The 27,970-nt window shown below is 39.0% G+C and overlaps 1 protein-coding gene across 1 annotated transcript; it reads right to left on the bottom strand.

The window, feature by feature from the left end:
- Positions 1-41: 41 nt before the first annotated feature.
- On the bottom strand, positions 42-27,338 carry LOC129073648 (ferritin, heavy subunit-like). The gene is made up of 5 exons (XM_054577262.1): positions 27,237-27,338; positions 26,436-26,579; positions 25,348-25,473; positions 23,889-24,027; positions 42-115 (listed from the first exon to the last, which is right to left on the bottom strand). The coding sequence occupies exons 1-5, from the start codon at positions 27,336-27,338 to the stop codon at positions 42-44; spliced, it is 585 nt and encodes a 194-aa protein (XP_054433237.1).
- Between the last annotated feature and the right edge of the window lie 632 nt (positions 27,339-27,970).

The following is a 27,970-nucleotide window of genomic DNA, read 5'->3' as shown; positions in this document are numbered from 1 at the left end:
AGAGCTGGGTGAATAGCATAGTCCCCTGTGTTGGCCCACTGTTATTCTCCAGTGCCGATGTCATCTGTAGGGCTGGTGGTAGTATAGGCAGCCCAGTGCTGTCGGTTCTTAAGGCCTGGGTCAGACAATGCAAACGGGGACCAAAGGCTGACTTATAGGAAAGACTCTATCAAGAAACACACTCATGGCAAGCCAAACTGACGACAGTTACTGGGAAGCAAAATCTCAACAGATTGAGAAACGCTTCAGAGAATGGCAGTTTTGCACCTTATTTTATACATTAGAATGAAAGAGGGAGACTTAAGAGGGTTACATGAACTCGCTGGTGATAGATTAGGGAGGGAAGAAAAAGCAAAGTGGGGAAATCTCTGGGATTGAAGAAAATGTCAAACAAACAGACACATACTTCTTTTACATAGAGGGGTTAATACGATAACAATAACAAGGAGGGGTTCTGCGGTCTCCTACTCTGGTGCAGTGATTGTGCTCTGAGGGGTCTGGGAATGGACTTACCTTGACATTCCAGAGATATGTTATCATAGATGCAAAAAGAAAATAGGTTCAGTTAAGGTAAAGACTGACCTTTGTTAAGGAAGATACTGGCCTAGGACATGACTACCCAACATGACTCCCCTTTAGTTAGAAAGTTTTTAATTTTGGACCATCCTCTGTGGTTACTCTAGGTCACTGACTTTGTAAGGCCACCGTGCAGGCCTCCCTGACTGTGTCAGGTTTGGTGTGTGGCCTGTTTTTCATCCAAAACTTACCGTATTTTGCCACATATAACCACATATAATGCATACCCATGTTTTTGTGCACATTATACACAGGATTATTATACCCATTATTATATATCCAAGACATATAATCATTATACCCATGTAAAATGTACATCCTTATTTTCCCCTCAAAATTTAGACAAAAAGGTATGCATTATACATGGCAAAATATGGGGTGTATCATCTCTTGTATTTTGTTTCAGAGTTCAGAAATTTCCTGGTCAGAGGGTATCTCATTTGAATAACCTAGATGGTGAATATAATCATGTAAACACACTAAAAAAAAAGGATAATTTATTTCACACAAATCTGTCGCTGGTTTTCAGATAATTCCTTGAGAATGCAACTTCTCAAGGTAACAGAAAAGTTAATAAAACTTCTCCATAGTGAGCCTGGGAGTATGTGCTGGAGCTGAAAGAGTTGAATGCAACTGAAGTAGAAAAGTAATCAACCTGATTCATTCAAAGTAAAATGTAGCTTTTTCAAATTTTAATTTTTCTACATCAATCCAACCTGTTCTCTCCACACACATCTATCAAGGTTGGAAGAAAATCCAGTTTTTATCTGGCAGAAAATTAAACTATATTCATGGAGTAAGTGGGTGGGGCCTGTTCTATTTCAGGGTTCTATAACAAATTTTGGGGCTTATTGGAAATCTGAGATGGACCTCTGAGCTTGGTTTTCATTGTCACTGTCAAAATGTTCATTGTCCAAACGGAGCTGTATATGCACACCAGACTTCACAGCCAGGAACCCCACTGCCCCTCGACCATGCCGGCGCCCCCCGTGTGAGAACTGGGTAGCCCCAGCACTTGTGGACCCTTTCCCACCGCTTCCCTCCCTCAAGTCCAGCCACTCCACTCTTTTTCGGCCCTGACCTTTTCTGACAGTTCAGCTTCTAGACACCATGTTAGAATTTTTGAAAACAAAGCCTTTATCTTTTTTGTAAGCTTTCATATACTTTTTATAATTTTATTTTTCAACTAAAGTTTACATTAATATTATTTTATATTTGTTTCAGGTGTAAACCATAATGGTTAGACAACCATACACTTTACAAAGTGTTTCCTCCGATATACCCAGTACCCACCTGGCACCATGCATAGTTATTACAATATTATTGACTATATTCCCTATGCTGTACTTTACACCCCCTTGACTATTTCTGACTACCAATTTGTACTTTTTAATTCCCTTTACCTTTTTCATCCAGCTCTCCTACAGCATCCCCACCCATGTCCCGCCCTGCTCTGACAACCATCAGTCTGCTCTCTGTATCTATTTTATTTGTTTGTTTGTTTGTTTTGTTCTTCAGATTCCATATATAAGTGAAAACATGGATTTTTCTTTCTTTGACTGACTTATTTAACTTAGCATAATAAGTCCATCCATGCTGTTGCAAATGGTAAGATTTTATTCTTTTCTATGACCAAGTAGTATTCCATTGTGTAAAGTACCACAGCTTGTTTATCCACTCGTCTATTGATGGGCAATTGGGTTGCTTCTCATCTTGGCTATTATAGATAACACTGCAATGAACATAGGGATGCCTATGTTCTTTCAAATTAGTGTTTTGGGATGCTTTGAATATATACACAAAAGTGGAACTTCTAAGTCATAGGCAGTTCCATTTTTAATTTTTTGAGGAAATTCCATACTGCTTCTCACCATGGCTGCACCAGTCTGCATTCCCACCAACTGTGCATGAAAGTTCCCTTTTCTCCACCTCCTTGCCAACACTTGTTTGTTGACTTATTGATAATAGCCATTCTGACAAAAGTCTTTAACTTTTTTCCTGGAAAAAGTGAAGCTTGGGCTCTCAATATCCAAAACCTTGCGAACTCTCTGAAGAACAGGAAAAAAATGTTTCAGGGTCCATATCTAAGAAACAGGCACATACACAGACACATACGCCCAGTTACAGGAATGCGGTTAGAAGAACCTGAGGGATTTATAACCAAAATGCTTTGGGCAGCACCTTGGGAACAGCTCAAAACTGTTTGGGACACAATTTAAGCAGGTATGTATGGATAGGAGTGTGGAAATTTCCAGCAAATAGGTTGGTGGTAAGGCAGAAGTTTAACTTTGTCCTATAGTCACAGGCTTGTGTGTCTGGGTGTTTCCCCAAGGAACAAGATCACCCTTTTAAAAGCTGGGGCTGGGGAAATGCAGAGCCATGTGCTCGGGTTGGGGATGGTCTTTTGGCAGGGCAGGTCATCAGCACTAGAGGCAGATCAGTGGCAGAGGTGCTGCAGGTGCAGAACAGCCCTGTGGGCGTGCACGCACGCACCCGGAGGTGGAGAAGGTGGCGGACTCCCTTCTGTTCTGGAATGGAACATGGCCTGAGTGGTGGTGCAAGAATGGTCCTAGAAAAGGGGGGTGGGGTGGCATTGAGATCATTCCTCAGGAGTCATGTGTGCTCTTCATTGGTTTTCTCAGGGTTGGTGTGGTCTGAGAAATAGGGCTGGTGTGTAGTTGGGTTAATGCTAATATAACAGGATTAATAATTACTATAATTACACCAGTGAGTGAACCTCACCAACATTTCAGCTCTTGTGTGCTAAGTGTTTTTTATTCATCACGTCAGTTACCAAACTATATTAACCCAACTTTACAGGTGAGATAACTGGGGCAAGTAAGCCTCAGAGTAGTTAATAATTAGCAGAACGGGGATTCAAATCCAAGACTAACCCCAAAGGCTTTGTGTTTACTGTTATTCCTCATTCATTCTTATGAACAGAGCCAATGCCATTCCCTTCTTCTTACCAAATGCATTAGAGACTGCGGGCCCTGGAAGTGACATTAGAGATGCTGGATTTAAACTTTCAAGGACCAGTTGGTAGAGAATGCAAATCCTAAATGAGTTGGGAAATAAAGATGTAATTTACTGCCAGCAATGGATTTGGATTTTTAAAAAATCCTCTAAAACTGCCTGCATATCCATTTGGACATTAGGCAGAAATGATGTTTGTTGCATGGGTGTAGTGGCAACAATTTTTCAGTAATTCTAAAACAAATTAAAATGTGACTCCTCTTTCTTTGTTTCAGGCAATTAGATCTGCTGATCTCTTGCTTCATCTTTAAAACCAAAATGGAAAGTTTTAGTAATCATAGAATATAAGCACTCTATAAATGTATTTAAAACCATTGAATTATACACTTTAAACAACTGTTTTATGTAAATTATATCTCACTAAACTGTTAAAAATAAAAGTATACTTTCATATTGAAGTCATTCATATCTCTACATAGCTTCTTCAGTCATACAGTATATACATGCATTGACTTTAGTCATAATTACTTATGTTTGTTTGTACTTAAGTTACTTTTGAATTTACTTTTCTCCAATCATGTATTTGTTGTTAACGGTTTGTACAGATTATTTCATATCATTTGTTTTTGCTCAGTCAGCCACTGTGCAGCTGTTGCACAGGTAGATTGTTTCCAGAGCTTTGCCCTTACAAATGCTACTGTTTTACAAAGGTATTTACATAAGTTCCCAATAGTGGAGGGGTGGCGGGAGGGGGGGGTGCGGGGGGCGGGGGGGGGGAAGCTATGACTCTTTAGGTTCTTGTTATTTGTTGCTTGAAAGTGCACTATTTTAAATGCCAATGACATCTTGGAGTTTACAAATACCTTGCAGGTTTTTCCAACCTCTTCCTTGATTGATGTGGCTAATACTCTATAATTTTGGAAAAGTTCAGCTAGTATTGCTTATTTTCCCCCGTATACAAAGAAGTCTTCTGCAAGTAACTATTTTAAAGATAAAGTATTTCTAAGTCTTGTTTGAGCTAAAATGAAACACATTTTTTGTTTGTTTCTATTTTTTTATTTTTTTAAAAATTAATTAATTTATTTTTCCAAATACATTTGTCTCTGCCTTCCCCCCACCACTTTCTCCTGCCTCCTCCTCCCTCTCCCTCCCTCAATCCTTCTCCACTTTGGCTTTGTCCATGAGTCCTTGCTATTTGTTCCTTGATTTGCCCCTTCCCTTCCTTTCCCCTCTCCACCCCTCCCTCCTTCCCTCTTATCTCTGTTGGTTTCTTTTTCTTTCAGTGTGGCTGGTCTTATTTTCCTTGCATCTTTGTTTTGTTGGTTAGGTTCCACTTATAGGTGAGATCATATGGTATTTGTTATAACCTTTCTTGTATTTAAAAATAATAAAAATAATTAAATACTTCCTTTTTCTTTCTTACTGCTTCCCCCACCCCATGTAGTACAGTTCCCTCTTTCTTTGTTGTGATAAAGATGTTTATAGCATCTCCAAGCAACTAAGACAATTCTGAAGACTTTAAAAACAAGCATTCCAGTTTCCACACTGCGTTGAATGTTGGTACAAATGTCACCAGTGTTTGTTCTTTGGCTGTTACCTTCACTCTATGCATTTAAATAAGAATTAGTTTATTAAAAAAGCAGAAGAATAAATTTAAAAAGAGAGTGGGAAATTAATGTGACTTTTGCATTAGGCACCAAGGAGCTTAAGACTCCAGAGGAAATTGTGGCAATGTACACTTAAACAATGTTTTATTCTTATCTTGAAATTTTCAAAGTACATAATAGGTCCTTAATAGGTTCTCATTTTTATCCTTTTACTGTTCTGTGACATTTACCTTTGTCACCTGTTGTCAATCTTTCCAACAGACCACAGAGCACCATAAGATTCTATGGAGTGCACAGAGAATAGATACTTTAGCTTATCTGCACTTTGTGAACATAAACATACTGAAGAAATAGCACTGAACACTGGGGACTAATAAATATCAGTTCTAACTAAATGGTAGCTCCAAATCTTACATAAACACTTACATAGATTACTCCACTAAAAAGGAAATAAAATTCACTTGCTGGATTTTTATTTGGTTCTTATTCAGCTCTCAGCTTACTGTGTGATAGATCCTCACGGTGCTTTAAAATAAAATATTAAAAAATATGCAGTCCCTGTCCTGGCTGGTGTGGCTCAGTTGGTTGGAGTGTCATCACATAATCAAAGAACTGCAGGTTCAGTTCCCAGCCAGGGCACATACCTAGGCTGAGGGTTCCATCCTCTGTCCAGGTGCATGTGATCCCTGGTCTGGGTGTGTCTGAAGGCTTCCAGTCGATGCTTCTCTCTGCCATTGATGTTTCTCTCTCTACCTTCCTCTCTCTCTCTCTAGAAGCAACGAATAACACGTTCTTGGGTGAGGATTTAAAAAATGTAATCCAATTTACTACCTGAGTTAGGAGTTGTCTGTCTCTCTGGGTCTGAGTAGAGAAGAGGAGAAGGTGGCAACCTAGAAAAACCTGGTGGGGCACATGGTTGTGATATCTCCTCTCTGTCCATGAAACCCAGAGGACATCCCCAAACTAGTCCAACAAGTTCTGCTTTCTGCTGTGGCTACTTGTTTCTCTTTATTATTGCCCCTCCCTTTCTTTCCTTAGGGAGCTTTCCTGTTGCTCATTTTTCAAGAGTGCACTTGCACCAGGAATCTGAAATCTTTATCTGTTGGTTTCCCGAATGCTGTACTTAGCTCTTTCCAGGAGATGACACGTTACTGTTTAAGTAAGAGACCACATGGACTGTTAGTGTCAGTCAGTGGCAGCTGGCTCGGCCATTCTTCATCAAGGTCACTGTGCACGGAGCACTGTGGACAGAAAAAGGGACTCTGTAATAAATCTGACTAACATAACCTCACAGGGTGATCTGATCATAAATTCCTAACTGGGCAGGTCATGTGGGTAGTCATGTCCCAGGCTTCTAAAGAGATATATCTTTGCCTGAAGCAAGACCTGTCTATTGTTATTGCGCATCTAGGTTAACACACCTTTGAAACACCAGAGTAAACCTCCTTTTTTCATCCTTCAAGGGAGCACACAGTCTTGTTAATTATCCTGTAACCTCCCACTTTCATGTAACCTTCCTTACATTCTCTCCTTAATTCCAAATGTATAAAAGAAACTGCAAAACTGTCAGTCTCTGGAGCATTTTGAAATCTTGCTTCCCAGCATGTCATTGGTTTGGTTTAAAGAAGCTCATAAAAGTCCCTACAGGTTTGGATGTTTCTTACTTTGACAGCATGGAGCAGTGAACCCGCTGCTAAGGGAAGGGCTGTCAGCCTGCACACATCAGAGAGACAACCCAGAAAGAAAACATACCAATTCATAACAACTATTAAGTGAGTTATTACTTTTAAAATTGACACTGATAGCCTGGCTGGCCCACTGGGAACAAGAGGAGAGTGGGAAACAGAGGGGTCACCAGAGGAAACTGTGAACCACTTGGTGCCATGGTTAGGCAGTGGGAAGGGCCATATTGTCCAGGTAACTAAGTTTATGCCTTGCAAACATTCTGACTCTGTGGGCAGCATCATGCTCCTGGGGGCAGATTCTTTCACCCCCAGGCAAGATGGTGGCAGGAGGAATTGCACTGAGCATGTGCAAGCCTGGTAAAATAATTGGATAGGGGGAAAAGCCCTTCTACCCTCTTCCAGTATGTGACTGGGGGTGGGACCAGGGCAAGGCAGATATGTGTATCATAGAAGTCAGAATGGCAGCAGGAGGAGGTGCCAGACCAAAGAGATCTGTCATTCTAGCCTGGGAAAGAAGGGATTTGTTGGGGGGTGGACCCTCCCAGAACATGGAAGTTTGGGAAGTTAATTAGCTTCCCATTCAGAGAAAGCACATGATCTATCCCATACCTGAAACTTATATAAATCCATAGAAACAAAGAAGGCTCTCTCGTGCTTGTGGCTGGTGCTTGTGGCTTCTGCTTGGGACCTGCACTCAGACAGTGTGCTGGCTTGCCCTCTCCATGGGCCTCATGACTGCACTCCTGTGGCCCATGGCCTCCCTGAAGGAGCCTCTCTTGCAGACCTGGGAGGGCCTTTGCCAGTTCCTTCACCAGCTCCAATGCCCAAGAGCACAGGACCTTGCTGCTAGAAGCTGCATAGCCCACATGCCACCTCCAGGGAGGAGCCTGAAGCCAGAGAGCAGCTGGGAAACAAGCTAACCTACATGGATGACTTCTTAGCTGCCTGGGGCTCCAAAGGACAGTACTCTAAAATGGAGAAGGAATTGTGGGCACTGCCTTTGGTTCTGGTCTTGTGGGAGACAGCTGTGTTTTGTCTGTGTATTGTGGAATGATGAGCCTGGAGATGAGGAGTCCCTCATCCTCTCAGATTGTTGAGCCTTTGAATAAAAACCCCTTTCCTTTCTTACGAGCCTCTGCTTCTAGAGTTTGCCTTATATGGTTGCGCACACCCAAATCCCACTTTGGTTCAACAACAAAATGATTATAACAGTGCTTGGCAACATAGTAAGGGTTTGATGAAAGTAAAACATATCAATTTAGAGAAGACACAGGGGCTGTTAGGGTCTTAGTTACAAAGGGGCTTTACAGATGCTATACGAGGTTAAATAATGTCCCTCCCAAAATTCATATGCACCCAGAACCTCAGCATGTGATTTTATGTGAAATGAGGGTCTTTGCAGATGTAATTAGAGTAGGGATTGAGATGAAATCATACCAGATTAGGGGAGGCCCTAAATCCAATGAAAACTTTAAGAGATAGAAGAGGAAAACACAGGGAGACAGGAGTGGGAAGGTGGGGGCAGAGACTGCAGTGATGCTTCAACCAGCCGAGGAATGCCAAGAATCTCTGGCAACCACCAAAAACTAAGTGGTTGAGCTACAAGCATGAACTGGTATTTCCCTCAGAGCCTCCAGGAAGAAGTAACCCTGCCAGTTCCTTGATTTTGGACCTTTGGCCTACATAACTGTAAGAAAATAAATTTCTGTTGTTTTAAGCCACCAAGTTTGTAGTAATTTGTTGTGATGGCCCTGGAAAAGTAATTTGGATTTCTAGCGTAATTCTAGACAAAGTCTTTGCTAGGTCACAGAAGAGTACACACAAGTTTTGCTCTGGAAGGATGGGTTGAAGAGTATATTATTTTACAAATATTCTTTTGACTTTAAAGAGACTTGTATATGCAAAGGATATCAATGCAGTGAACACATATACCAGTCTAATAATAGATGCATTTTGGGTTTTCTGCCAACCCATACACTTCTCTGAAAACTGAAAACTACCTCCTTCTTTTTTTTATCCCTTACCCTAGAACATGTTCATTGATTTGAGAGAGTGAATGAAACATCAATTGTTGGCTCTCATACTTGTCCCAACCAGGATGAAACCCACAACCTAGGTATGTGCCCTGACTGGGAATTAAAACTGCGACCTTTCGGTATATGGGACAATGCTACAAGCAACAGAGCCATCCAGCCAGAGTGACTGAAAACTATAATATCTCTTTGAACCCTGATGGCCATATCTATAATGTGTAACCTTGCCTTCCTCTCATAGCCATAGCTATTCGTCCCCAGGGGGAAGGGACCCCTGAGTTCTCAGACTAATTACCATATTCTGCCATGTGTAACGTGCACTCTTTTTTGCCCAAATTTTTGAGTGAAAAATAAGGATGCACATTATACATAGGAATAATGATTACATACCATGGATATAATAATGGGTATAATAATCCCATGTATAATGCACACAAAAATGTGGGTGTGCATTATACATGGCAAAATACAGTAAGTCTTTCTCAGAATACTTTGGAATTGGGATTCAAAGCCAGTGGTCAGTTTTTGCTAGTTACTTAAACGAAGAACATAGCAAGTTGAGAGGTCTCAGTTGGCTACGAGTTTACAAGGTAAGAGAAACTGCTAAAAGAAAAAGAAACAAATACACAGAATCAGGTAAAAGACTACATAGCACTCGAGAGCAAGGGAACATGAGATTATCTGCTTTTGTTTCTAACTCAAAATCACTAAGGATCCTCATAACAGATTCATTACCACTGAGAGGCAATTCAGGTGGTGTGGTTAAAAGTGGGGGCTCCAGAGCCAGCTGGCTTTATGTGTGTTACTTGACCTCTCAATTTCCTCACTGTATTTGGGACTAATAACAGTATACTGATCAAAGAGTTGTTCCTTCGATTAAACAAGTATTCAGGATGAGTAAAGATAAATCAAGTGCATTAATGTGAAGCACTTAGAAGTGTACATCATGTGCACTGGTGGTAATCTGAAGTGTGTTTCACTAAAGGGAAACAAGAAACGAGATATCCTTGGGCCCAGTGATAACTGTAGCAACTTGCAGAGAATGAAAGATTAACTGTTCAACCTTTGACATCTCTGTAAGTATAATGGGATGAACATTACTGTCCTGATGGATACAAAGAGCTCTATGAAGGAAATATGGAGACCTAGTCAAAAAATGTAGCGTGCAAATATCAGCATCTGAAGGTTAGAGGAAATTGGCCTTCCTCTGTCCTCAGCCAGATGTTAGGAAAATAACATTGCTCTGTAAAAGCAATTATGTTCTTAAAGTTATTATTGAAAAGTATACAGAATAGTATAATAAGCTCCCAAGGACCCCATTACCAGTTTCCACAATAATCAATCTTGTTTCATTTTTATCCCATTCTCTCTCTCTCTTTTTTTTAAACAGCTTATATATATTTTTAGAGAGAGGGGAAGGGAGTGAGAAAGAGAGAGAGAAAAATGTCAATGTGTAAGAGAAATATCGATCAGTTGCCTCTTGCTCTCTCCCCACTGGGGACCTGGCCTGCAACCCAGGCATGTGACCCAATGAGGATCAAACCAGTGACCCCTCAGGTCACAGGCCAGTGCTCAATCCACTGAGCCACACAAGCCAGTGCTTTCCTTCTTTTTAATTTTATCATTTCACTTATAAATATTTTAGCCTGTATTTCTGAAAAGTAATAATTATTGTTTTATACATAACCATAATATAATGATCAAACCTAAACATAATTGATAACAATTCTTTAATATAACCAAATATTCTATCACTGTTCAAATTTCACTGGTTGTCTCATGTTTATTCTTTGAAATTTTTTAAAATTTGTTTTATTCAGGATCAAATGAAGGTCACTCTGATATTTCCTCCTATGTTGTTCAATATTCTTTTCTCTTATATTTCCTATAGGTGGCAGTTTAATCTTGAGGCTTGATATGATGTAGTTGTACCTTTTTTATTTCTTTTCAAAATTATAAATAGTGTATGTAATTTCATCTTGAGGCACAAAATGTCTGATTGTTTTTTTTTCTTTTCTGTTAATAGTAGCCACTGATTATCATTGTCCAATTATTTTTAAAAGATTGGCAAAATGCTAAATTCGTGCTATTATTTTGTAGAAATTGTTATTAACTATTTGATTATTCTAAGGTAGTTCATGTAGAAAAGACAGGTTAAATTCTTGATTCTTTCCTTCATCAGTTTTTATTTTAATTTTATTAAATTATCATATTACACGTATTTAATACTTGTTTATTATTGTGTATTTATTGCTATTTAATATATTTGATATTTTACTTATAAACTCAAGCGTATTTGGCATGTTTCAATTGTCACAGTTATTTTTCTCATTACAATGACCGCCCTTACTCAAAAGAAGCCTCTTCAAGTTTGTTCTGAGTTATTTTGGATAGTCTTGCTTTCTGATATGATAACATGTTTCATGATTATTTAATGTATTTCCTGACTCAGAACTACAGACAGCCATTTCTCAAAGAAGCCCTTGTTCCATTTAGTAACCAATGGTAATTAGAGACCAAAATTAGGGTACAGGGGTACTGGTTGCTACTTGTTTCCAGGTCTTTTCAATAAACAGGTAGGACTTTTTCATAAAGATAAATACATTGTTAGCTTATTCTGATATTCGCAATTAAATATCTATAGGATTTTTACTTAACTTCATTGATCCTATATTTATATCTTTTGTATCCCAGACAGAAAATCCCAGTTCTCAAAAACACCAGCATAATTACTTATTTGTTTTATCACATGATATACACAAATAGCAGTGTCAGAATACGAATACCACCATCAGCTACTGTGCTACTAGGGTCTTTGTTTTGAACTGCAAATCCGATCAAGTCAAATCTATATCTAAACTCCAGTTGCTTTCCCATCCCCTGAAGAACAAAACCCAAAACATGTTAACATGCAATAAAGGGCACTTCTTGATCCGACCCCATACCACTGGCTAAGCCGAAAATGCTCTACTCCTCCTTTTCATTTTATTGAGTCATCCATCCAAGTTCAGAGCTGAAGCTTTTTCATGCAAGGTGCCCCCTACACGGGAACAAATGGTCACTGTCTGTGTTTTCCTCTACCTCCTACAGGCTCTTATGGGTGCATTTATCAAGCTGAATTTTAATTATTTACATATATGAGTATGTGTGTTCTCTCCTAGATTGTGCATGTCTTGATGGCAAGGCCCATTCCATTTCGTATTTCTAGCATCTAAGTTTTAAGTCCATGATAAATAGAAGGTACTCCATAAATACTTGTTTAGTAGAGCTGATTTGATATGACTAAAGAGGTACAAAATCTAGCAATTTTGTTCTCTCATGTTTAAGAAGCTATTTCTCTGCAGTATTTTTAAGAGATTTCTTGCCTGCTGCTAATACCACATGGATAGGAATTAAACAGAGACACAGAGAAATTATTTGCAAAAGCATAAGTGCTCTTGTATCTTGCATGATTAAGGTAAATACAATGACAATGGTAACGATAATATCTGTGAGCTCTAGCACACCTGCATTCAGTGACTCAGTAAGTCATGTCTGTAATGCTAATAGGCAGGGCATTGAAGGGTCTTCAGTGTGTGTCTGTTGCCCTTTTAATAGACTGCATTTGTGCTTCCTCTGAATCAGGCTCAGTTCTTCCCCCAGGGGACCAAGGCAGAGAATAAAATAAAGTTATTCTCTGATACTCTTTTCTAACAGTTTAAAACATGTGCTTTTGATAGTCATCTGGGAAATGCTGATTTAAATTATACTGGGATGCACTATATACCCACTAGAATAGCTAAAATTAAAGTGTTTGTTTATAGTTTGTGACTGTTCCATATTAAAGTATTTTTCATATGCTAATAATTGTGCTTTAGTTCCCTTCCTTCTTCCCTAGGGACATCTATACAAATGCTATGGCAGGTCTTCTTCCCCTTCACCCTCCTTCTTTTGTATTTCACATTATCGTCTGAGTTGAGAACTTCTGGATCATATATTTGCAAGAGTTTCCTGTAGGTGAGATGAGGCTAGGATAGCAATCCAGACTAAGTGATTTTGATTTTTTTCTAATGCAGTGTCTCTTTTCTGTACTCCTGAAATCAACTTCCTCCAGTTTAGTTTGTATTTATGATCCTTTATGAAGAAGACTTGCCTTTTTGCATTTATGAACATAGTGGTTTCAAGAGGGCCTCCTGCCAGCCCAGTCCTATTCCTGAACCCTCTGTAGCAGACAAAGGATATGGCTTTTGCGCCAAAGAGATATTGCTCCATTTAGGAAGTAAACATTTTAGTGTGTGCGCTTTACAATATCTGTTAGTACTGCGTTCTCTTTTCTTTCCTCTTTTTCTTTGTGTATCTTGGATGAAATCAGCAGTTTTAGCTCAGGAAGCCATGAAAGTGCTACGGGTAGTTCTGAGGAGAACAGGATGTGAGGAAGAGCCCTAGAACTGCCTGGATATCAGAAGTCCACAGTCAATAATCACATGGAAAATGACAGGGTCCCCTTTTCAGTGAGCACTGCTGTGATCAGAGAAGGCTGGTGCGGCCCTGACGGATGAGGCTCAGTTTGCATGGCTCACAAATGAAAAGGTAGCTGGTGGGATTCCCCATTGGGGCACATGTCTGGGTTGCAGTCCCCTCCCTGGTTGGGGAGGAGGCGGGTGAACCGGAGGCAATTCATCAATCTTTCTCTCTCATATACATGTTTTTCTCCTTCTGTTTCTCCCTCCTTTCCTCTCTCTTTAAAATAAGTAAATAAAAACCTTTTTAAAAAGGGGGGGCAGGTGCAAATGGAAAGTTGGGAGACAGATTTAGAGTGTGTTTGGGTGAGAAGTCACACAGCAGTGGCAGATTTAAGTAAAAAACACATGTAAAAGAGAGGAGCATTTATAAGTGGAAAGTTGGAGCAGGATCCCTTGGTGAAAGTAGCTTCTTCACGAAGAGGTAGTAAAGTATCATAGAAGTTTTGAATTGATCATAGGAGCCTTTCTGAACCAAGTTAAGATTTGAAACTTAGGTGAGGTTTGGTACCAGAAGTGGCATTTATTAGAGCAATACAAGAGGGAGGTCTTGAGAGGAGCAAATGGGAAACCTACCCCTTCCTTCCCTTCAAAGGATCCTTCTTGTGGAGCACTTGAGATCTTGCTCCCTGGCATATGTGGTCATTTTGTCTCAAATAAACTCATAAAAAATAATTTTAAAAATTGTCCTTCTAATTAAGAAAAATCCAACCCATTAAATTAAAATTAACAGAGTTATCATGCAACTACAACAGCCAAATAATGCTACTTTAGGAATACAAAAGAGAAAATAAAATGAGCTAAAAATAGATATAAAACTTCCCTGTAGACCAAGAGCGCTCATTAGGAAAGTATTGCTCCGAAGCAGAGGGAAACTGCAAAACTGGAACACAACATTCCAGCATGAGTGGAAACTGCAACACAACATTCCAACACAAATGAAAACTGCAAAACAACATTCCCATGTGAATTGCATCATCAAAATAAAATAATGCAATTGCAGCCGGGAAAGAAGATTATAAAAAAAAAATCAATACAAGAATTCAGGGGAGACATGGCCAAAAAAGGGAAGGCAAGAGTCAGTCAATAGGAGCATGTAAAGTGATGACTAGTAAAATATGGGAAAGACAGAGGGAACAATTATTTTGCAATAAAAACTAAGTTATAAATAAATTCATTTTGTAAGTAAAGACTAGGTTACAAGGAGCAAAAAAGGAAATAAATGATATAGAAGACAGAGCAGGACATGGAGTATATACCTAGGAAAAGGTATTTTTTTTTTTTAAAAGAGACTTGAAAGATGAAAAAGATAGGCAAAGGTGATCCAAAATATGAATAATTAGAGTTTTTCCAATTGAAAGAAAACCAGAAGAATAGAGTAAAACAAAAAAAATGTTTTTAACCTAACAATCATTTATTGCTGCCATGCATGCTGCTGAGGGCTCCACTCCATGTGAGGGTCACTCAGGGGTCCATGCTAATGGTGGTCTGCCTTCGGGCAGGTTCTCAAGGAGGATGAAGCCTTCTCAGGGCCGAGGATAGAAAAATCGCACGTGTGCTTTTCATGGCTTCATCGTGAAAGTGATGACCATCATCTCCACTTATATTTTATTGGTTATCTCTTATTTTCTTTTTTTTATTGTCATTCAATTACAGTTGTCCCCATTCCCCCCCGCGCCGTACTCTCCCCTGCCCTACCCCCACCTCCCACATTCAATCCTTCCCCCCCCCCATTGTTTTTGTCCCTGGGGCCTTTATACATGTTCCTTGACTTGACTCTTCCCCTTCTTTCCTCTGTTATCCCCCATTTAAATTTTAAACAAAAAATTAAAGTATTCAAAATAAGACTTTATTTTTATATTAAAAGGCAATCAAGACATGAGAAAACTGTCTCAGAATGATCAGTACCAGGGTATACCCTATTAATACATATTCTACAACTACCAGATGTATGTAACTAACATTAATAGCAAACTTTGGGCATCTGGGCAAAGATAGTGTATCTTTGGTTCCAAGCTAGTTTTGTTAGAATTATTCCTAGATATTTTTTGTATTTGTGAATATTATAACCAAATTACGTTTTCTAAAATGCTTTTGTTTTATGGGAAAGTTTCATTTGTAGATATTTATCCTGTATTCAGCAACATATTAAGCTTTCTTTTAAGCTGCAATAGTATTTCAGTTCTAGTTATAATCATATCACTTTAATAAGTCTTTTGCAGATAGATTTATCTTCTTTTCCTTTAACTTTTCTACTGCATTGTCTAGAATAGTTGTTCTGAAGCATGGTGATTTTGCCTCTCAAGACACATTTGGCAAGTGTGGAAACAGTTTTGATTGTCACAACTGGAAGAGGTACTATCTAGTGGGTTGAGGCCAGGGATGCTTCTAGACATCTTACAATGCATGGGACAACTCTCCTTGACAGTCATCTGGCTCAAAAATGTCAGTAGTCCTGAGTTTGAGAAAGAGAATTTTCAGAAAAAACACTAAATAGTGTTGAAGATAAAGCAATCTTGTCTTACTCTCAATTTTAATGGGAATATCTGACATTCACTAATACATGTAAAATTAAATACAAACTAGCAATGATTATAAAAGTGGGAATTTATTCAAGGATGCTTTGTGAACTAGTAATTCTGCAGTGGGAACAAGCTCACCATGGTTCTGATTTTCAAGAAGGTGTGGAGATAAAGAAGTTCACTTGTGACTATACCGGGGCTTCCTGTACCCCACCAGAATGCTAAAGTACTATTCAAGGTTAGTTAATATCTGGTGGGCTACATTGGACCTGCATGTAGAAGACCTTATGTTTTACTACTAAAACAATATTGTTCAGTGAAGTTCTTCTTCAGGTTAAAAGCTTCTGTGAGCTTAATAGCTGTATATTTGAATTGGTCTTTTCTGCCCTAACTCTTAATTTTTCCCCATCAGCATTTTGCAGATTTTTTCCATTTTCTCCTTGCATCTAATATTGATGAGAAAGCTGTTGGTAATATGGAAGTTTTCATTTTTTGGTAAGTAATATCTTTTATGGTGAGTTTTTTCATCTTTGAGGCTTTAAAATTTTGCTACCATGGAACTTTTTCTTGATTTCTCTTTTCTCCTGGAGCTCTAAATTAGATCTTTCATTGGAACTCCATGTCTTAAAATTTAAAACACCATTTTCTATTCCTTTGGCTGAGAATGTCTTAGCTTGCTTCAACATCATTTGTTTGATTAGTGGTGTTTATTTGATCATTCAACCCATTTGTTAACTAGAAATTTAAAGATATATCTAATTGGATTTTTCTATGGCTCCATATTCACATTCCAAAAGAAATTTTTAAAACAACTTTTTCGTTATTGTTGACACTGTCACAGATGTTCCCTTCCCCCTCCCTTTGCCCCCTCCTCCCAGCTCCAGCTCCCCTTTTCCTCTGGCTATCATTGCATTGTTGTCTGCGTTTTTTGGCTAATCCCTTCACCTTCCCAGAGATTCTTCTAAGATTAAATGTTCTGAGTGCTTTTACAAGGTTTGGGCTGGAGAGAGGCCTTGTAGGCACAAGCCACTGAGGCTAGATCAGCTCTGAGTAGGAGCTTCTCCTTGGATCTGAACCCAGGGACCCATGCCCGCAGACCGGCACTGACAGTGAGAAAACTGAGGTTTCAGAGAGGTAAGTAACATTTCCAAGGTCAGACAGGAAAAACTGAATATGTTTTAATGATACCACCCAGCTAGAAATCAGAAGATTGGCTCCTTGGCTATGTTTGGAGGGAATCCCTGATGGTGGAGGAGGAAGTGAAAGCTACACTACCTCCCCCACAACCAATCTGGAATTACAACTGAATTGTGGAGAAATCATCTTGAATAATCAACTGAACACTAGCTGGAGAGAAGACTTATAGCCATGGACAGACACAAGAAACCGCTTCAGCACAATGTGACTGGTAGGGAGTGCAGAGAAGATGAGAGAGGGCTGGCTGGACTCCCAAGGTGGGCAGCTGAAGTGCTGGAGGGATATTTCAAAGGCCAGGAGTTTCTGCCTGAGAAGCGTGACATCTTAAACCTCAAGCTGGGCTCTTCAGACTATAGCACAAGAGCTGTAAAGGAACCCAGATAACATCCAGCTGTGAAAAGCAGCAGGGGTTCTGTCTACCAAAGAGGGACAACTAGAGGCTCAGAGAGCCTCTTAAAGGGCCAAAACACAAAATTTCATTTGCAGCCACTTACCCTGAATGCTAGCAAGTAAGGGCAGAGTGGACTAGATACTCTTGAGGAGAGTCTGGGGTTGGCGGCTTGGGGAAGAGAACTGAGGGAACAGCTGCAAGGATCCATGTGCTGAGTCACTGCCCACAATGCAGGAGAAACATTGCTGAGCCACCCCTCTCAGGCAGAGCACTCCTCTCTGAATGGTATCAGCCTGAGGGGAAGCAACAGCCCCACCCACAAGAAATACTCTGCCCTGCCCTCTGGTGCTTAAGCCTAACTCCTGATTAGTAGAACAACTAATTAGTTTAACATCTAAGAAAGAAAATACAAAGAAGGAACCAAAATGGGAAGACAAAGAAACAGATCCCAAATGAAAGAATAAGAGAATTTTCCAGAAGAACTAGATGAAATGGAGGTAAGCAATTTATCAGACAGAGAGTTTAGAGAAATTTTTAAAAGGATATTAACAGCATTAAAAAAGACATAGAAACCTTAAAATAGGATCAGTCAGAAATAAAGAATTCAATTACTGAGAAAAATAATACAGGGATAGGTCAGATGAAGCAGTGGACTGACTCAGTGTTTTGCAAGACAAGGTAGAAAAAAAATAATCAGGCAGAGCACCAAAAAGAAAAAAGAATTTTAAAAAATGAGGAAAACTTAAGAAACATCTTGGAAACATGAAGCATAACAACATCTGCATCATGGCAATACCAGAAGGAAAAGAGAGAGAGAGCAAGGGATTGAGAACCTATTTGAAGAAATAATGACTGAAAACTTCCCTAATCTGGTGGAGAAAAAAGTCGCACTAGTCCAGGAAGCTCAGAGAGTCCCAAAACAGTTGGACCCAAAGAGGCCTATACCAAGACATATCATAATTAAAATAACAAGGCTTAAAGATAAGGAGAGAATCCTAAAAGCTACAAGAGAAAAGCTGGTAGTTACCTACAAGGGAGCACCAATTACACTGTCATATGATTATTCACTGGAAACATCTCAGGCTGGAAGGGACTGGCATGAAATATTCAAGGTGATGAAAAGAAAGGACTTACAACCAAGGCTACTTTATCCAACAAGGCTACCATTTAAAACTGAAGGAGAAATTAGGAGCTTCTCAGACAAAAACCTAAAGGAATCTGTTAACACCAAAGCAGTACTGCAACAAATGTTAAAAGGGCTTGCTTTAAGAAGAAAAAAAGGGGGGAAAACCCCTAGGAAAACAGTTTAATGATAAAATGGCACTACATAGTTATCTATCAATAATCACCTTAAATACTCTGACCAAAAGACAAAGTACTTGAATGGATAAGAAAACAAGACCTATATAGATGCTGCCTCCAAGAGACCCATCTCATATTGAAAGATACACAAGACTAAAAGTAAAGAGTTGGAAAAGATATTATATGCAAATAGAAAAGAAAAATAAGCTGCGGTAACAGTGCTTATATACAACAATATAGACTTTAAAACTAAGGCTATAGTAAGAGACAAAGAAGGACACTACATAATGATAAAGGGAAGACTCCAACAAGAGGACATAACCCTAGTAAACATTTATGTACCCAACATAGGAGCACCTAAATATGTAAAGCAAATCTTGATGGACCTAAAAGGAGAGGCTATCAGAAATACAGGCATAGTTGCGATTTTTAACACCCCATTGATTTCAATGGATTGATCTTCCAGACAGAAAATCAACAATGAGAGAACAGCCTAAATAACACACTAGATCAAATGGATTTTATTGGTATCTTCAGAGCATTTCACCCCAAAGCAGCAGAATATACATACTTTTCAAGTACACATGGAATATTTCCTAGGATAGACTACATGCTAGGACACAAAACAAGTTTCAGTAAATTTAAGAAGATTGAAATCATATCAAGCATCTTCTCTGACCACAATGCTATGAAACTAGAAATCAGTCCCAAAAAGAACACTGAAAAACATGCAAAGACATGAAAGCTAAATAACATGTTACTAAACAAAGAATGGATCAGCAAGATCAAGGAAAATTTCAAAAGATATCTTGAAACAAATGAAAATGAGGAACCAACAATCCAAAATCTGTGGGACACCGGGAAAACAATCCTAAGAGGGAAATTCATAGCATTACAGGTCTATTTGAAAAAACAAGAAAAAGCTCAAATAAGCAATCTAACTTCATATTTAAGGGAACTTGAAAAGGAACAACAAAGCCCAAAGTGAGTGGAAGGAAGGAAATAATTAAAATCAGCAGAAATGAATGAAATAGTCTAAAAAAATGATACAAAACATCAATAAATCCGAGAGCTAGTACTTTGGAAAGATAAACAAGATTGATAAACCTTTAACCACGCTCAAAGTAAAAAAGAGAGAGGACACAAATAAAATCAGAAATGAAAGAAGAAACCTAACAACTGACACCAAAGAAACACAAAAGATTTTAAGAAAATATTATGTACAACAATATGTCAACTAATTGGACAACCTGGATGAAATGAATAAATTCCCAGAAACATATCTTCCAAAACTAAATCAGGATGAATCAGAGAATTTGAATAGACATTACTTCTAGTGAAATTGAAGCAATAATCAAAAAACTCCCAACAAACCAAAGTCCCAGACCAGATGGCTTCACAGTAAATTTTTCCAAATATTCTGTGAAGAACTAACACCTCTCCTTTTCAAACTATTTCATAAAATTAAAGAGGAGGGAAGCCTCCCAAACTCATTTTATGAAGCCAGAACTACCCTAATTCCAAAAGCAGATAGACACTACAAAGAAAGAAAATTATAGGCCAGCATCCCTGATGAACATAGATGCTAAAATCCTCAGACAAATATTAGCAAATTGAATACAGCAATGCATCAAAAAGATCACACACCATGATCAAGTGGGATTTTTTCCAGGAATTCAAGGATGGTACGACACTCACAAATCAATAAATGTGATTCAGCACATAAGCTAAATGAAGGATAAAAACCACGTGATTATATCAATAGATGCAGAAAAAGCTTTTGATAAAATCTAGCACCCATTTATGATTTAAAAAATCCTCAGGAAAGTGGGATTAGAGGGAACATACCCAAACATAATAAAGGCCATATACAACAAACCTACTGCCAGTGTCATACTCAATGGGCAAAAATTACAGGCATTCCTTTTAAGGTCTGGAACAAGACAGGGATGTCTGCTTTCACTTCTCGTATTCAACATAGTACTGGAGGTCCTAGCCTTAGCAATCCGACAAGAAGAAGAAATAAAAGACATCCAATTTGGAAAGGAAGAAGTAAAACTGTCTTTATATGAAGATGACATGATAGTGTACATAGAGAACCCAAAAGATTCTATCAAGAAACTACTTTAACTGATAAATGAATTCAGCAAAGTAGCAGGATTCAAAATTAATATCCAGAAATCAGTGGCATTTTTATATGTCAATAACAAACTAACAGAAAGGGAAATTTAAAAAAAAACAATCCCATTCACAGTTGCTTCAGGAAGAATAAAATGCCTAAAAAGAAATTTAGCCAAGGATGTAAAACACTTGTACTTGAAAATTATAAGACACTGAAGAAAGAAATTGAAGAAGATACAAATATATGTAAGCATATACCATGTTCATGGATAAGGAGAATTAACATCATTAAAATATCTATACTACCCAAAGCAATCTATAGATTCAATGAAATTCCTGCCAAGTTTCCAATGATGTATTTCATAAAACTAGAACAAATATTTCAAAAATTTATATGGAACCATAAAAGGCACCACATAGCAACAGTGATCCTGAGAATTAAGAACAAAGTTGGAGGAATCACACTACCTAACATCAAACTACACTGCAAGGCCATGTAATCAAAACAGCCTGGTGTTGTCATAAGAACAGACAGATAGATCAATGGAACAGAATAGAGAGACCAGAAATAAACCCACACCTTTATAGTCAATTAATATTCAACAGAAGAAGCAAGAACATACAATGGGCTAAAGATAGCTTTCTTAAATGGTGTGGGAGAAATTGGACAGATGCATGCAGAAAAATGAAACACCACCTTCTTACACCAAACACATGAATAAATTCAAAATAGATCAAAGACTTAAATGTTAGCCCCTAAAACCATAAAAATCCTAGAAGGAAACAGGCAGCAAAATCTCAGACATGGCTTGTAGAAATTTTTTGTCAGATATATCTCCCCAGGCAAGGGAAACAAAAGAAAGAAAAATATAGGATTTCATCAAACAAGAGTTTTTTCACAGCAAAGGAAATCATCAACAAAATAAAATGGCAGCCCACAGAATAGGAGAACATATTTGCCAATACCTCTGACAAAGGGTTGATATCCAAAACTTATGAAGTACTTATAAAACTCAATGCCAAAAAAAACCAAACAGCCCAATTAAAAAATGGGTAAAGTACCTAAAGAGACACTTCTCCAAAGAGGATATACAGATGACCAATAGACATATGAAAAAATGCTCAAGGTCCCTAATCATCAGGGAAAAGCAAATTAAAACCACAATGAGATACCATATCACACCTGTCAGAATGGCTATCATCAATAAATCAAAAAACAAGTGCTGGCAAGGGTGTGGAGAAAGGGGAACCCTTTTCCACTGTTGGTAGAAATGCATACTGGTGCAGCCATTGTAGAAAGCAGTGAGGTGTGGAAATATCTCAAAAATTTAAAAGTGGATCTGCCTTTTGATTCAGTGATCCCACTTCTGGTAATATACCTGAAGGAACCCAAAACACTAATTCAAAAGTACAAAAGCACTTCTATGTTCATTGCAGTGTTATTTACAGTCACCAAGATATGGAGGCAGCTCAAGTGTCCATTAGTAGATGAGTGGATAAAACAACTATGGGACATTTACAGAGTGAAATTCTATTCATCTGTAAAAAAAAAAAAAAAAGACTTTACTCTCTGCAACAGTATGGATGGACCTGGGGAACATTATGCTAAGTGATATAAGCTAGTCAGAGAAAGACATATATACCTTATGATTTCACTCATGCATGGAATCTAATGAACAAACTGAACTAACAAGCAAAACAGAGACTGACTTATAGATGGAGAGCAGATGACAGCTAGTAGGACAGTGGCGGTATTTAGAGGGTGGAGGGATTGAGCAGAAAGGAAAAAGCACTCACGGACATGGACAACAGTGTGGTGTTTTCTGGGGAGAGGGTGGTTCAAAGGGTCTAAATGGTAATGGTAAAAATATAAAGATTAAATTTTTAAAAAAGATTAAATGTCTTACAATTCTGTCTGTTTCAGTTATCTGTTGTCCCAATGCAAATTCCATGTATTGGCTTTGCTCAAGTTTAAGAAGTGGCACTATTATATAAACTATAACATAGAATCTGATCTGTTGTAGATACTTTACATATTAATTTACTTAATCCTCTTGTTTGCTTTATGAACTAAGTACTCTTAACCTCACTTTAAAGATGACTAAACTGAGTCAATGAGTGAGGTAAAAACTTTCTGAAGTCCATGGAGCTACTAAGTTTTGGAGCCAGGACACAATGCTATAGAGCCTCCTTTCTTCCCAGATGGTACTAGCCACTCAGACTTGTGTGCCCATTTCTTGCCCCTGAAAGCAATTTCCCAAGTAGCTGCTAGATCGCCCACAGTGGAAGGGGGTAGGCACACCCAGATGCATTTGCTGTCTTGGTTGCCTGTGTGCCCTGCTGTTCCTTATGCATGTCTCAGGCTATTTGAAAGGGCACCTGGGTTGCAGCTGCTTGTCTACTTTAAGTCTTTCAAGTAAGTCACCAGTTCAAGTGAGTCACCAATTCTAGGCCAACAGCTCTTGTTTCCAAGTTTAGTTTTACATTAATTATAAGAGAATCCTACTATTTTGTAAACTTAATATATATAGGATACAAGTTGAGGGGGCAGAAAACAGTGAGAACTAAGGTTTTACTGGTTAATTTCTACTATATCTACCTGGACTGTTTGAAATTTCCGACTCCTGACCCTGCATCTAGGTGTTGTTGGGGTCATGGAAAATGGGGCGGGGAGGAAAGCTTTGTTTTATTAAAGTCTAATGCACCCACTCTCCTCAGGAAGCTTTTGCCAAACCCACATTGATGGAATTATCCCTTTGGGGGTGGTGTGTGTGTGTGTGTTCCAATAGCAATCTCTTTACACATAATTATAATGCGCAAACAGGTTTATTTGTATACACAACAATGAAGAAAAGCAGTCTTCTGCCAAATGGAGATTAAGATTCTTAAGTAGTTGATTTTGGGATCTACTACAGTGGATTTTAGCATCTACTACAGCAGGGAAGACTTGCTTTATTGTCTTCAGATGTTAGTCTTTACCTGACACCTCAGCAGGCTTTTCAAATGGTTCTTCCTGCTGGGCCTGCTTTTCTAATCTCCTATGATATATAAGCTGGTGTTCCAGGTAGCTTGTGTTCCTCCTCTGTTTATCCAGGTACTTTCCCATGAAGCGTACAAGCTACAGAAATAAAATAGGGAAGGACTCTTAAGAACCTTGTCCGCAACAGGAGGCAATCTAAAATCTTGCTACCCTTGCTCTGGCTAGTGTTGCACAGTGGGTTGGAGCATTGTCAAAAGGTCAAGGATTCAATTTCTGGTCAGGGCACATGCCTAGGTTGCAGGTTCAGTCCCTGATCAAAACCTGTGATAGAGGCAATTGATCAATGTTTCTCTCTCCCTCCCTTCCCCTCTCTAAAAATCAATAAGCATGTCCTCAGGTGAGGACAAAAAATTAAAATAAAATACAATCTTGCTACTGAAAGTATAGCTCATGGACCAGCAGTCCTGGAAGCTTGTCACAAAAACAGAATCTCAACTACTGCTCCAGACCTTCTAAATCGGAACCAGCATTTTTTTTTTTTTTTAAAGAACTTGCCTTTAAGAAGGGACTAGGTAGTTCATACACACATAGAAGTTCAAACAGCACTGATCTAAGACATTCATGACCTCCAGGTAAACACAAATATCCTCTTTCAATGAGCATGAGTGTTAGGGCAATTCATCAAAAGTACAGATTAATTTAAACAGGCTACTGCTGCAGTGGTTTTCCACCCTGTTTTTTTTTTTTTAATCACATGGAGCTTTCAAGTTGGTGCCCAGATCCAATTCCCAGGGATTTAGGCTTCAGTAGCCTGGCATAAGGCTCAGGCATTTGTACCTCTCCAGAGTTCCTATATAAGTCCAATATGCATCATAACTTTTGTACAAAAATGCTAGGGGGTTAGTGAGAAAGAAGTTATCAGTGCAAGGTAGAGTATTCGCCATTAATCAGGGAGACTTCAGTGAAGTCTATAGGATAGTAAGTCACCACTGACATTCACTTTTGCAGGGGCTGTCTAGGGCAGTGGGTCTCAAAGTCTGGCCCTTAGCCAGCACACCTTGGATGCCACATGAAACTAATCGAATCAGAAACTGGGGGTGATGCCTGGTTTGTTTTAGTAAGCCCTTCAGGTGATTCTGGTACCCATTAAAGTTTAAGCACTTCTTGTCTAGGAGATTTAAAAGCCAGCAACAAGTTATTTTGTTGTTATTTTTTAAAATTATACAGAGTGCATTTTTCCTGGGATGTCTCCCCCATCCCGTGTTGAGTTGCATTTCATCTAACCAGGGCATCTGCTCCTCCCACCTCCAATCGACTCCCAGAAGTAAGTTCATATGCTTCCTTGGGGGAAAACAAGCACATGCTGGATGGTCCACTGCCTTGGACCCACTTCCCAGAAGCAAGTTCTAACCTAGAAGTGAAAGATGACACTGTATTCAGAACCGGTTAACTACTTACATCCTTATCACTGCTGTCTGAAGCCACGGTCTTCAGGTCCTGCAGAAGCTGGGTTAATTTGTTCTCCAACTCCAGAGCAGACTCTAGAGCCTTTATACCAGTTCCCCAGGTATCTATATCAGGCCTCTGTTGGAGGGAAACAGGGAAGTCACCTTGGCCACAGTGTTATTACTTTCTACATCCTAGGTAGGATGATGACTAGGTTTCTATAGCCCAATAGTTTCTAAACCTTGTGGCAAAATAGAGCATCATAAATACTGATGTCTGGATTTCAACTACAGACATTTGGACTTAATTGGTATGCAACACAACCTCAGCATCAGGATTTTTAAAGCTCCCCGTGTAATTTTAACATGCTTACAAGGCATGGGTGCCACCAGCACAGTTACGTGCACTATTCCATTAGCTTTGGAATTCCATGAAGGTGGTTTAGTTCAGTTACTACCAGACATTTAATAGTTCTCTCTATGAAGCTGGACTTAAAAGTACCCCTCAGATAAGTAGGGACGTTTCTAGATGTAATACCCCCAACTAAGGTTTAGATTAGTTCTTCTAAGTGTCCATCCCAGAGAATAAAAGTTTGTTTCATTACACTGAAGAGGTAGTCATTTTAAACACCTGAATATGCATCTAGATTAGACTAAAGATCTGATATAGGATGCTAATTGTTCTGGGAAAAGGCCATTACAGCTGTGCTTCTCAAACTATACAGAGCATTAGAATCACCTGGGGAGCTTGTAAAACTACAGCTCCTTGGACCCCGCCCCCCCTACAGAATCTCATTTGGTTTGACCATGAATCTGCATTTCTAACCAGTTCCTAGGTGATGCTGATGCTGATGCTGCTGGTCCAGGGACCACACTATGTGTGGCTCATTGAAAAAAAACTAAATGAGCATTAAGTGGCTACAATTTACCCAAAATAATGTGAAGAGGCTACGGAGAAGACATGCGCTTGCCCTCAAAGTCAGTTAATATAATCCCATGTATACTATGAGTAACATAACAAGTTATATGGCACCTAATAACTTAGTTCTCTGGACCCAGCAAAGGCCCCATGGAAATCATTATGACAAATTTCACAGTCACCTTAATCACTGGAAGACAGATTTGACCCTCACGTCGTCTTAGATATCTTAGGAACTGCTTCCCATGTTCCCTTTTCACCTCAGCTTGGTCTTCGAAGAATGCGGCAAAGAGAGGTGCTTCGGTGTCTTCATTGTAATAACAGGCCTGGGACAGGGGTGAGAATGGGAAGACATTGGAGGTGAGACAAGCTGACTTTTAAGACTAGAAATCTTATACAAACTCACTTTACTGTCTCTGTGGTTGTCTAAGAGAGGCCTTCTTTGTTCGGTCGGGGGACCTTGGTTTGTCCTTTTACTTCCAGAAGGCCCCAGCTGTCTTTCAAACCCAGGATACCTCAAAGAGAAGCCACCCAGATTTTAAAATGCTGGGGCCTAATCTTTGGCTCAGATTTGTGAAGCCCATATGCTAGCACATATATCCAGTAATTGTGTAGACACAGCAGAAGTCCAGCATAAATTGACATTTTAAAGTCAATATATTGCTCCAATCCTAACACATGTATATTAACTCTGAAATAGAATATGGCTGAAAAGTGATTTATTCAGTCTACCACCAGTGTCTGATGCCCATAAAGTTTTGGGAACCCACTGAAAATAACTGTAATTCTTCCTATTTTAGCCCATAGTTTGTAATCACAGCTCTAAATCATTAGGCCACAAAGCAGTAAAATCCTAGCCTCTAAGTTGCTGTTACATCTAGCGTCATACCACAAACATGGCCATAACCACCAATACTAAGAATATACAAGATAACAGACCAGAGTTGAAACTCCCTCACAGGGGCTCAAGAACCCATACTAACCATAGATAAATAAGCATCACTGATATGCAGCTCATAAGATGCCACATGATTAATAGCAACCCGACACTCTTCAGAGATGAGGTTCTGGGCCTGGTATGCCATCTCAGCTTTAGAGAAAACCAGGCATAAACAGTGCTACCCAGCAACCTATAGGATTCCTTAAATACTAGAAGGTAGCGAGCCCACTTTCATACAGCTGAAAACTAGATGAAATTCCACCCAGCTGAGGTTAACAGTCACTGACGTACTAATGAGGATATTGTTTCTGTGTGAAAAAACCAATCTAACCAGAGAAAGGGGTGAAAATAAATTTAATTCTCCTAAATATCCCAGCCAGTGTTGAGTGCTCTCTCATGTTTTGGCTGTGATTTGAGAAGGCTGACCTACTTCTTGAATAGAAAGGCAGTAACAGAGTAGATGCATTAGTTTTAATTTATTCCTTTCTTCAAAAACTATTTATGGCACAGCATGCTAGGTCCAATGGGGAATCTAGGAAGACTAAAATACACTCTTTGTCCATAGGGATATAGCTTCCACCCCATAAAGCTGCAACACACGTAATTGATCTTAACACAGGATATGATGAGAGTTCTGAAGTGTCAAAGTATATTTAGCTGAGGGAATTATGGCAGATTTTATTGACAAATTGGCATTTGAAATTGGCCTCGGAAGGTGGGGAGGAATGTAGATAAACAGAAATGGAAGAAGGGAGTTTCACCTGGAGAACAGGGCTT

Source organism: Pteronotus mesoamericanus, unplaced genomic scaffold (assembly GCF_021234165.1).
Source record: "Pteronotus mesoamericanus isolate MK-2021 breed Mesoamerican mustached bat unplaced genomic scaffold, CSHL_Meso_final contig_42, whole genome shotgun sequence".
Classification (NCBI taxonomy): Eukaryota; Metazoa; Chordata; class Mammalia; order Chiroptera; family Mormoopidae; genus Pteronotus; species Pteronotus mesoamericanus.
The sequence above is the reverse complement of the archived record's forward strand: the minus strand, read 5'-3'. Positions and strand labels throughout refer to the sequence as shown.